Source organism: Lipotes vexillifer, unplaced genomic scaffold, assembly GCF_000442215.2.
Source record: "Lipotes vexillifer unplaced genomic scaffold, Lipotes_vexillifer_v1.1 scaffold1176, whole genome shotgun sequence".
Classification (NCBI taxonomy): Eukaryota; Metazoa; Chordata; class Mammalia; order Artiodactyla; family Lipotidae; genus Lipotes; species Lipotes vexillifer.
In genome coordinates this window covers 615,546-627,307 of record NW_006795223.1, presented here as the reverse complement: position 1 = coordinate 627,307, position 11,762 = coordinate 615,546, and the positions used below count along the sequence as shown (strand labels likewise).

At 41.1% G+C, this 11,762-nt stretch overlaps 1 protein-coding gene and 1 pseudogene across 2 annotated transcripts; one reads left to right on the top strand and one right to left on the bottom strand.

Annotated features, from left to right (window-relative positions):
• Positions 1-254: 254 nt before the first annotated feature.
• On the bottom strand, positions 255-11,365 carry COX18 (cytochrome c oxidase assembly factor COX18). Of its 2 annotated transcripts, none has more exons than XM_007467572.1 (6): positions 11,022-11,365; positions 10,324-10,424; positions 8,105-8,268; positions 6,835-6,959; positions 5,144-5,251; positions 255-466 (listed from the first exon to the last, which is right to left on the bottom strand). In XM_007467572.1, exons 1-6 carry the CDS (start codon positions 11,361-11,363, stop codon positions 293-295), a joined length of 1,014 nt encoding a protein of 337 aa, XP_007467634.1. In that variant the 5' UTR covers positions 11,364-11,365; the 3' UTR covers positions 255-292. The 2 variants fall into 2 exon arrangements, with proteins under 2 accessions (XP_007467634.1, XP_007467635.1); XM_007467573.1 differs by having other exon boundaries at positions 262-466; positions 6,835-6,956.
• Positions 3,049-3,948, top strand: LOC103089137 (heterogeneous nuclear ribonucleoprotein A1 pseudogene; annotated as a pseudogene).
• Positions 11,366-11,762: the final 397 nt, after the last annotated feature.

The following is an 11,762-nucleotide window of genomic DNA, read 5'->3' as shown; positions in this document are numbered from 1 at the left end:
TTTTATAAAACTTCTCTAGTCCTGTTCTCCAAAGTTCTAGCACCTCTCGCAAGTTGTAATTTTATAAACAGGGCCCGACACTTTGATCCCACTTTTATATAACTGAACATACTACATTTTTAGCACTTAAAAGATTCTAAGTGCTGTCAAATATATCTGGATTACATCTTAATCCACAGTACTTCACAGCTCGTGATTTTAAAAAGCAAATTAAACCATATCTGAATTTCTAAATCTTCTAAATACATTAACAGTGAAACTTGTAATTGGTTCAAAATTACTAGAAAGTATGTCATTTTCTTGAAATGAACTTGGTGTAAAAGGCAGCAAAGAGGTCTTTATAAGGAGTGTCTGAATCTGACTTGGTCAACGGTATTCGACAAAGTTGGCGAAATCTAGGAGAACGCAGCAGCAAGTTCTGTGAAAGGCCCATGAGGCTGGAACATAACCAGTAGAGAACAATCGACTGTAAAGAGAAGAAAGGACATGAAAGTTAGCATCTCTCCATTCTCCAAGGACACCAAGGTAGGCAATAAAAAAAAAATTACCATCTCTGTAAATGTAAGTACACCAGGACTGACCAAGACTTTCAGTAGCTATTAGATACCTGTGACAGATCAGATAGGTAGACTCAAAAGTGAAAAGACTCAAAAGTGAAGACTCAAAAGTGAAAAGGAAGGAAGGAAGACTCAAAAGTGAAAAGTAACTCAAAAGTGAAAAGGAAAGACTCAAAAGTGAAAAGGAAGACTCAAAAGTGAAAAGAAACAAAAAGGACAGGTATTCATGACAGAAAGTGGATGACAGAGAACAGCTCAAAAGTGAAGACTCAAAAGTGAAAGGAAGACTCAAAAGTGAAAAGAAATAAAAAGGAGAGGTATTCATGACAGAAAGTGGATGACAGAGAACAGCTCCCAAGCAGAGGTCCAAGAGAGATCTCACCTCCATCTCTGGCAGTTAAGCATACTTTTTCCCCACCAAGTCTTGACAGGCTGCTACATTGAAGGTACGCTACTGGGGGCACAGCCATTTATCATGGCAAACTTAGCCCCCCTAGACCTATATACAGTCACCTATCTTCCAAATTTTTCCCACCAACCAGTTTCTAAGTGTAGTCAGGACTGCATTATCTTTGCCTTTTCCTGAGACAAAGAGTCTCAGCATTATCTTCAACTTTCTTTTTTACTACCATTCAGATTGACTATTTAGGTCAAAGACTAAGTTCTGCGGCCTCTCAAAACATTCCCATACATACATCTTTCCCAAACCTTTCTTTGGCATCAGAAGGTTATCAGTCCCCAGAGGCAAGACCATGTGGTGGTTGAATCCAGGTCCCGGAGTCAAACTGCCTGAGTTTGAAATCTATTTATCTAACTTTGGGTACATTATTTTTCTTGTTTCAGTTTTCTCTTCTATAAAATGGGGACAGAACTGTACCCACCTCAAAGAGATGCTGTGAGGAAAAAATGAGAAAATTTAGGTAGAGTGGTAAGCACAGTATGTCACCCATATTAAGCACTTGCATTTGTTCCAGAGCAAGTTTTTAAGGGCAGTAAGCAATACATCCTTAAAGGCAGGTTAGCACAGTAGTTAAGAGTAAGAGCCAAACTGCCTGGATGTGTGTCAGACTCTGCCACTTAAAAGATGAGTAACCTTGATGAGTTACTTAACCTCTCTGTGCCTGTTTCCTCAGCAGTAAAGTGGAGATTATAATAGCTCCTACTACAGTGCATTGTTGGGAGAAATATGTATACTAATATATGTAAATGATTTTAAGAAGGGCCTGGTACAATGTTAATGCTGAATAAATATTAACTACCATCATCATCAAACTTATCCACGAAGTGAACAGTATCCTGAGCCTCAACTACGTCAGACTAAAAACTGCCTACTAAGTAACATTCTTCTTCCTTAATAAAAAAAAAAATACTAATTTTCAGCAGGGTATACTGCCATCTAAAGAAAAGAAAAAGAAGACTATCCTTCCCAACCTCTTCTGCAGTTAGGTACAGCCACATATTTAAGATGGAAGCTCAGTGTTTGGTGGGGCACCTGGCCAGGGTCCTGAAAGGGGCTGACCGTGCTTGAGGAACCTTTTTACTATTCTCGCAAGGTAACAAGCTCCAGTGGCCATCGTACTATCCTGTGGCCTTCAAGACCATTACAGGCTGTGGATGATGCAGCACTGAGAGAGAAGCAGGCTGCCTTTCTCAAGTCTTCACAGGGACGCTACATCAGCTCTACACTGAATTACCTAATTCAGAATTTCCTGTATTTGAGAGAATGAATTTTTGGGTACTTAAGACACTGTTTTTCAGGGCTTCACTGGTGGCGCAGTGGTTAAGAATCTACCTGCCAGTGCCCTGGTCCAGGAAGATCCCACATGCTGGGAAGCAACTAAGCCCGCGAGCCACAACTACTGAGCCCACATGCCTACAGCCCATGCTCCACAAGAGAAGCCACTGCAGTCACAATGAGAAGTCTGCACATCGCAACGAAGAGTAGCCCCCGCTCACTGCAACTAGAGAAAGCCTGCCCACAGCAACAAAGACCCAACACAGACAAAAATAAATAAGTAAAAAAAAGCCTCCCCCCAGCAAAAAAAACCCAACACAGACAAAAAAAAAAAAAAAAAAAAAAAAAAAAAAGCTTAAAAAAAAAAAGACACTGTTTTTCAGATCTCTGTTACTCACTTTGAATCCAACCTCTCACTACAACTTTACTGCTCCTATTTTACTTGATCTGGGGGTTTCCTCAGTTATAGCTGGTATTATTTCTCCTTAGAAATGTAGTGAATTTGTATTGTTCTGTTTTTACAGAGTATTTTATAATAATATTATTATTACATGAAAAGTACTATAATAGACACTTGTCATTTCATTAATTCTCACAGACATTATGGTGTCTATTTTAGAAACAAGGAAACTTATTTTACACAGGATTAATGATGGTACTATGTCTAAGTGACAGCTTAAAAACATTTAACATTTAATTGAGCCCATGGACACTGCCAAGTAAGCGTCGCTGAAGTCTCCCCCATCTACTGCCATCATGTGTAAGTCAGAGTTTCCCAAAGAGCCCGAACATCTGCAGAAGCTCTTCATCGGAGGTTTGAGCTTTGAAACAACCGACTAGAGTCTGGGGAGCCATTTTTAGCAAAGGGGAACGCTCACAGACTGTGTGGTAACGAGGGATCCAAACACCAAGCGCTCCAGAGGCTTCGGGTTTATCACGTATGCCACTGTGGAGGAGGTGGATGTGGCCATGAAGGCAAGGCCACACAAGGTGGATGGGAGAGTTGGGGAACCAAAGAGGGCCGTCTCCAGAGAAGATTCTCAAAGACCTGGTGCCCACTTAACTGTGAAAAAGATTTTTGCTGGTGGCATTAAAGAAGACACTGAAGAACATCACCTAAGAGATTATTCTAACAGTATGGGAAAACTGAAGTGACTGAAACCATGACTAACCAAGGCAGCGGCAACAAAAGAGACTTTGCTTTTCGTAACCTTTGGTGACCATGACCCCACAGACAAGACTGTCATTCAGAAACACCACACTGTGAATGGCCACAACTGTGAAGTAAGGAAAGCCCTATCTCAGCAAGAGATGGCTAGTGCTTCATCCAGCCAAAGAGGTCGAAGTGGTTCTAGAAACTTTGGTGGTGGTCGTGGCGGTGGTTTTGGTGGGAATGACAACTTTCGTGGTGGAGGAAACTTCAGTGGTCGAGATGCCTTTGGTGGCAGCCACAGTGGTGGTGGCTATGGTGGCAGTGGGGATGGCTATAATGGATTTGGTAATGACGGAAGCAATTTCAGAGGTGGCGGAAGCTACAATGATTTTGGCATTTACAACAGTCAATCTTCAAATTCTGGACTGATGAAAGGAGGAAACTTTGGAGGCAAAAGTTCTCGCCTCTATGGTGGTGGAGGCCAATACTTCGTCAAACGATAAAACCAAGGTGGCTATGGTGGTTCCAGCAGCAGCAGGAGCTATGGCAGTGGCAGAAGGTTTTAATTACTGCCAGGAAACAAAGCTTAGCAGGAGAGGAGAGCCAGAGAAGTGACAGGGAAGCTACAAGGTACAACAGATTTGTGAACTCAGCCAAGCACAGTGGTAGCAGGGCCTACAAAGAAGACATGTTTTAGACAATACTCATGTATATGGGCAAAAAAACTCGAGGACTGTATTTGTGACTAAGTGTATAACAGGTTATTTCAGTTTCTGTTCTGTGGAAAGTGTAAAGCATTCCAACAAAGGTTTTCACTGTGACTTTTTTTTTTTTGCACCCATGCTACTGATTGCTAAATGTAATAGTCTGATCATGATGCTGAATAAATGTGTCTTAAAAAAAACAAACATTTCATTCACATTTTTTATGATGAAAACATACTATTTCAGATTCCTAAGACAAATCCTATATAAAGTACTTTTATATAAATGATATAACTCTAACTACCAGCAACAAATGACTACTACTTTATGGTCTATGTGTTGGCTCAGAGCTAAGACAGCTCTATAGCTGACATAGCTTTACCCATCTTAGCACTAAAGTATCCATGGAAGCAAAATGCTAAAAATATGAAATAACTGCAAACATAACATTTCTTTTTCTATTTCTATAAAAGTTTAATTACATATAAATAGGGACAAGTATATATATCTCATAAAACTGTTATGAGATTAAACAATATTACATATGAACCTATACAAACCTAGCACAAAGTTCTGTTTCTTTTTTCAGTGCAAAAACTCCTTGGACCAGTCTATGAAGACAGAAGGAATTCAATATATCAGTTAATCAAACAGAGCAAATACTATGTTCATAGTACTGTGTCAGGTACTTTGCAAGATTAAAAAAAAAAAAAAAGAAAAAACTAAAGAAAAAAAAAAGAGGAAAAGGAGTTTGGTTTAATAGGAGGGTTAAGACACATTCACGTAAAGGAAGATTAACTAATCCCCCAAGAAATATTCAGATGTCACTTGGTGATAGAGACAGTAGATTCGTTCCAACAGAAACCCAGAAACCAGTAAGGGATTGAGTAGTCAGAGGAAGCTCAATAGCAGAGGTAGAATCCCAGCCAGACTAAGCTAGAAACAGAAGATTTATATTTAGCACATGCTTCACGCAATACTGGTGCTTACTCACTGAAGGTACTGTTGCTGCAACTGGAATCATCAACACTGATAGTGCACGAACAAAGTACGTAATATATGTCTGGAAACGAGACATTCCAATTTTTTGCAGAGCAAAAATCTGAAGGGGTAGAATATATAACATATGCTGATTATTGAAATGCACATTAAATGAGACAAGCTTTAAAATACAAACTGATTTTTGACTGGCCTCTACCTATATTTTAAGAAAAGCATTAAAAATTTAAAATAAAACTGATAAATTTATGTAAAATTCTTAAATGGAACTTTAAATAACAGCAATAAAGAGATTCATCTATACTAAACAGTAGCACAGCATAATTTTTACAAGTCAATGTTTTTTAAAGATTGTCTGTAAAACTGAAGTCCCTTCAAGATAGGTATTATGTATGAATCACTGTCCTTGTTTTTTAGCACCTAAACACAGGACCTGGCATAAAGAAGGAACTTAACAGGTATCTCAAGGGTTTGTGATCTGGCTATGTGGAGTACAGAAAAGAACCAAGGCTAGGAAAGGCAGTTATGGTTTATGAATTACTTATTTAAGAGGCAGCATAACTTAATGATTACGAGCACAGATTCTACACTCAAACTACCTAGATTCACAAGGCAGCCCTGCATTCAGTGGTTATGTGACCTTGCACAAGTTACTCAACCTTTCTGTGCCTTACCTTCTGCACCTTAAAATGGGGATAATAGTAGCACTGACATCACAGGGTTATTTTAAGGATTAAATGAGTTAATTCATGTACGTTGCTTATAACAGTGCCTGGCACATGGTGAATGTTAAGTAACAACAGGCTTTTATTAAACTTATGCATGCTGGGTCTTTAGACGGAATAAAAGAAAGACTAGAGGACTGACATTGTTCACTGTGACCCTGTGTTATCGATTCTTTCTTTCTAAGAAATATTCACTAATTACCAACCACGTTAACAGCACTGTGGTAGATGCTCTCAGGCTAACACACTTAGACTACACATAGAGTCTTTCCTCAGGAAAACTTCACGCAAGACCTCAGAGTATCATCCTCACTTTTCTCGTCTGAAAAAATAAGGGGTGTATTAGATTTCCCAAACAGAGAGCAGTGGATATGAGGTCTGTGAAATCTCAACTGAGTTAGGTCTTTTCTAAAGTTTCTTCTAGCTCAAAGAGTCTATGTTCTACTCAGAGTCTGAGAACAGTTCTTTATGGAATAGGGGTCATATTTTACATGTATGTTTCTCCACTTCATCTTATAAAGAAGTTCTATGACTTTTCTAAGGTTGTGTAACTAAAAAATGGCAGTCAGGTACTGACCACCTACAAATTGACATATACACAAAACATCAATATACTGTGGGAAGAAAACCAGATTCATTAGGCATCTTAATTGCTGTCTTTACCAAAAAGCAAATCACAAAATTGTATGTATTAGAATCATATAATTTTAAAGCTAAAAGACATTTTGGAAATGTTCAAATTCAGCTCTCTTATTTTAATTATGAGCATTCTGACCCCCAGAGACGTTAAGGAACTGGCCTAGGACAATTTATGAACAACATCAGCGACCAAAACTAAGGAGTCTCAATTTTAGCTCAGAGCTATCACCACCAACTCAAATACGTTTACATTTGAGGTCAGAACAGCAACAAAAACCCCAATGATTTAAATGGCAAGCAAATCTCATTTAAAACCACTGACCTCCACTATTAATAAGTTGATGACACCAATGGAGACAGGCAGAATCCAAGTGGAATCCAGGGCAGTGAGGTCAGGAAACCATAGGACCCCACCAGTAGCTAACTGCTCCTGAATAGAAAAACCTGCTGAAACATTTTTATAAGTAAAACAAAAGAATTTCTAAAATAGCAAAGAGAAGTAATTGCAATAAGGTGTTCCTCACACTAAAGATTTGCACTTCTTATTCAGGTTATTTTCACTCCACAACATAAGTTAGTTCTTCCTGTACTGAGAAAGAGGCAAGAAGCTTTCTGTAGTAAATAGATGTAGAGACAATAAAGATATGTAGCAGTAATGTTTCCAGACTTAAATTTTAAAAATTTTAAAAATTAGACTTTCTTTCAAGTCTATTTAGATTACTTTCTGGTTAGAAATGCCTTTAGATGAAAGTAAAAAACAAGCCTTGGGCTTCCCTGGTGGTGCAGTGGTTGAGAGTCTGCCTGCCGATGCAGGGGACACGGGTTCGTGCCCCGGTCCGGGAAGATTCCATATGCCGCGGAGCAGCTAGGCCCATGAGCCATGGCCGCTGAGCCTGCGCGTCCCGAGCCTGTGCTCCGCAACGGGAGAGGCCACAACAGTGAGAGGCCCGCGTACCGCAAAAAAACAACAACAACAACAACAAAACAAGCCCTTTAGTTAATAACCTTTCTTAATTAATGTTTACACTTATAACTGTGAAAGCTTTTCTGGCTTCTTAAATTTATTAATAGAAAAAATTCTTGGCCAGGAAACCGTATTATGGAATTATAACACTAATTTTATCATGACCTCCAAGAAGCAGTACTAGTGACGTCCTTCCTAGATTGATTTGTTTTCTCAACACAGCTAGTTTGCTTTACACTTAATATTTTAAATTCTATACCCTTGTAAGGGAGATGATAAAAGTGTATTCAGTTATGAGAAGTATGCATGTTTTTTATTTTTTGCTTGGTTTTTTCTTTTTTTTAAGAGTACAAAGACAGGGCTTCCCTGGTGGCACAGTGGCTGAGAGTCCGCCTGCCGATGCAAGGGACACGGGTTCGTGCCCCGGTCCGGGAAGATCCCACATGCCGCGGAGTGGCTGGGCCCATGAGCCGTGGCCACTGAGCCTGCGCGTCCGGAGCCTGTGCTCCGCAATGGGAGAGACCACAACGGTGAAAGGCCCGTGTACCGCAAAAAAAAAAAAAAAAAAAGAGTACAAAGACAATGTCAGAAAACTTATTTGGGGGAAACAGACTTCAATAATAACTACCTTCTGAATGTGTTGCCCCTGTGCTAAAATTCCGGAGAGCAACAGACACAAATATCCACATTGGAAGCTGAATCCAGACCAACACAGTGGCTTTGAAAGGGTGGCAGTTATCCCGAACATACAGCTCTGAAACAAGCCTCCGCATAGTCTTTAGATAAGTGAGCCTAGTTTGAGGGAAGAGGGAAAAAGGGAAAGGAGAAAATGTCATTTGGCTACTAGCAGTGCTTCATCCCCACAGCACAAACACACCCGTGTTGTGGTTACTGGCTAAAGGATTTATGCAGGATATTTGGTTGTTGTAAGCTATACCACGGGGCTGCCTAATCAAAAGGCAAATAAAGCCTTTTACTCAAAGTTCTTTCGCAATGTACGCAAATTACATTAACAATCTGATAAATCTGACACTGTCAGACTACAGTCTTTGATTCTGGTGATCTCTGGCAAACTAGGCTTTGAGGAGGGAAATTTCACTACTAACATGGTATGAACACAATTTAAATCACAAATACTAGAGGTGAAAACCCATTTTACTCATATCTCTCCACTCTAGCCAAGCTCAATCACTTGATCCCCGAATATACCTTGCAATGTGGTTCTGTACTGTGTATGCTCTTGGCCCGTCAAAATGGTCTTAACTCTTCAATCAACTCTTTCATAAAGGCTTTCTTACTCTGTTTCTCTATTAACCATATTAGTTATTTCTGTTCTTAAGTCCCACTTTCTATACTATAGTATTGGGTCTTCATCTTTAAATCTCTCACAGCATGTTTTGTACAAGGTTGGTTTTCAACAGGTTTGCTGAATTTAATCTAATTATAATATACTGAATTAAGACAGTATACGGAGACATTGCAGGCTCTTTGTAATTCAGCCTCTGCCTGCTTTTCCAACTTTATTTCCTGTTACTCTTCTTTAGACACCTGTATATTCTGGTCCCTTGAATGACTGGGGTCATCCAACAAATTAGACTTCCACATCAGCATGCCTTTGGAAGTTATATCATCTGTGTGGACTGCCCAGTTTCCTGGCTGTTCACCTGACAACTTCCCTGTCACGCTTCAAAACCCAGCTCCATTGAAAATGCAGGAAACCTCAGATATGTCTTCCTAGAAAGCCACTCATCTGTTTAAGAATGTGTCTAGACAATCATCCTGCCAGTGCTGCATAAGCAAGGTGCCACAGTCTTGTCTAGGCTGCATTTATAACCCAGGTGAGCAGCTACTAATTTGTTCTTCTGGCCTAGAGCTGTAGTCCTCAGATTTCCCTGATTAGTAAAACTTCAAAACTATAGGTTTACCAACTTCCTGTTTTAGCAAGTAAAGACATTAAGCTGTAAAAATGATTTTTTTTAAATATCAGGTCTTTTTAACTCTATATAAAGAGGGACACAATTTCATACCGAAGATAGTTGGCAAATTTACACCTATATAGATAAAAATATATGGAAAGCTATATATATATATTACATATTCATACTAAAAACCCCTTATTTTTCTCATTGCGTGAACTGGTGAACACTTTGTCACAGTCTAGTAAGGATCAGAATTTGGGAAACTGACTAAGCAGAACTAGCTTAGGCTGATAGAAGGAGGTGGACTTAGAAGTTCCTAGTGGATGACTGTAGGCATAGAACTGTGCCATGGTCGAGCACCCCTGGGCAAGGGCTTTCTAAGAGCCCAGGCAGACAACTACATAGGGTAACCAGAGCAGAATGACACCACCTTGCCTATCCAGTTGCTTTCACCATGTCATTCATACTTTCTACCTCCCAATGCCTTTGGGCTACTACCTGCTGTATGTTGTCAAAAGGTCAAGTTTGTAAATGACCTGTATCATTTGTTGACAAAAATCCCAACAACTGTCACAGTATCTTCATTCTGTGAAGCCTTTCCTGACTTTCCATGATGACCCAACTCCTTGTACATAATCTTTTGTACAGTACTTAGTTCAGTCATTATTTGATTACATGTCTGTCTTTTTCAGTAGCCTGAAGTCCCTTAAGGACAAGGAACTCTCTCTTCTTGTTTCCCTATTTTTTTTGCTTTCGGGCCAGTATATAAAACTACCATGCCACATAAACGTATTAAAATATTAAAGAGAAAAAAGAACTACTTTGCTGCTAAAGCTACAGAATACCAAAACCTATAATAAAAAATCACTTATACATTATATATATGTATATATATTTTCATGGTGTTATATGCACAGAATTAGCTTACCTGGCAGCTCTTTTGGACCACCCCAACTGATTTGCACGAACTGCAACGTCTTGGTTAAGGTGCCTTGCAATGTTTTTTATTTCTGGCTGCAAATTTTCCACCTAGCTAAAGAAAAAGTAGGCTTTGTTATGAGAACATGAAAGATCTTTATTCATAACCATTCGTAATTTCACTCTCTATTCCCTCAGCTCATTTAAAAATGTGGTTTACTGGTCATGTCAAGAAACCCTAAGTCTGCGTATAGGATGTTAATTTAAGATTTCCTCAGTTGCAACCAAATTCAAACTCCAGCTTATACATCAGTATGATCTTGGACAAATTATTTAACCTCTAAAGTCCTGTTCTCTCATATATAAAATGTATATCAGCACCTACTTCACAGGATTATTATAAGGATTATATAAGAACTACACTCTGCACTTTAATGTTTCAATTCCTGGATTTCCCAGTAATGTCAACTGAGGAAACAGAAGTCTATTAAGAATCTTTAATATGCTCTGTGGCAGTCACAGAGCCACCAAAAATTGCATTTACTTCTGCCCTGTGTTAATTCCTTTTTGTAAAGTAGCTCACTGCCTTACTGGTACTGATGACTAACACTAAGCACTCCGGGGGTACCTGGGGACCTTAAACCCCGGGTAGACGTCGACCACTCCTCACCACGGAAGCGGGTCCATGCGCGGCTCGGCGCCCCTCACCTTGGCCAGGATGTAGTGCTGGTAGGCGGCCAGGGGCAGCGTGACAGCGCCGCGCAGGGCCACGGTGGTGAGGAGAATGCTGCCCCACCAGGGCAGGCCCGAGGCGGTGTGCGCAAAGAGCAGTACGTCCTCGGCGCCCTGCACCGGCGCCGACGTAGCCAGGGCTTCATACCAGCCACCCGCGCCGCTCGGGCCAACTGCAGAGACTGATGCCACCGCCCACAATGGCAGAGCGGAGGGCTTGGCGCCGCCGGTGGGGGCCGGTACGACCGGTGGGCCCAAGCCCCGGAGCTGCAGGGCAGGCCGCGGCTGCAGCCACCTAACGCTCAGCCGGCACAGCATCTCTGCACACGACTGTATCCAACACGCAGACGACACGGGATAGGCGCGCGTACCGCTCACCGAGGCCGCTACGCGCATGCGCCGGCGACCCCGTGCGTAAAGATGGCGGGAGCCCGCCGGCAGCCATAATTGACTTTCCCAGTCACACCAGTGACGTATTGCGTCGCACTAGAGATGACGCAAGAGGAGGGAAGTCCCGCCTTTCCCACGCGGCTCTAATCAAGCGTACTGCGCACACACGAAACTTCCGCGGTGCTGCGGTGGAGCTCCTCAGAGGCTCGACCGGAACTGCAGAGTCGGGGGCGGGGCTTGTTGCCCGGGGCGGGGCTTGCTGCCCTGAGCCGGGAGAGGTGTTTTCTGGGAAGAGCTCACCTTGTAAAGTTGGTCTTCGGGTTGTGC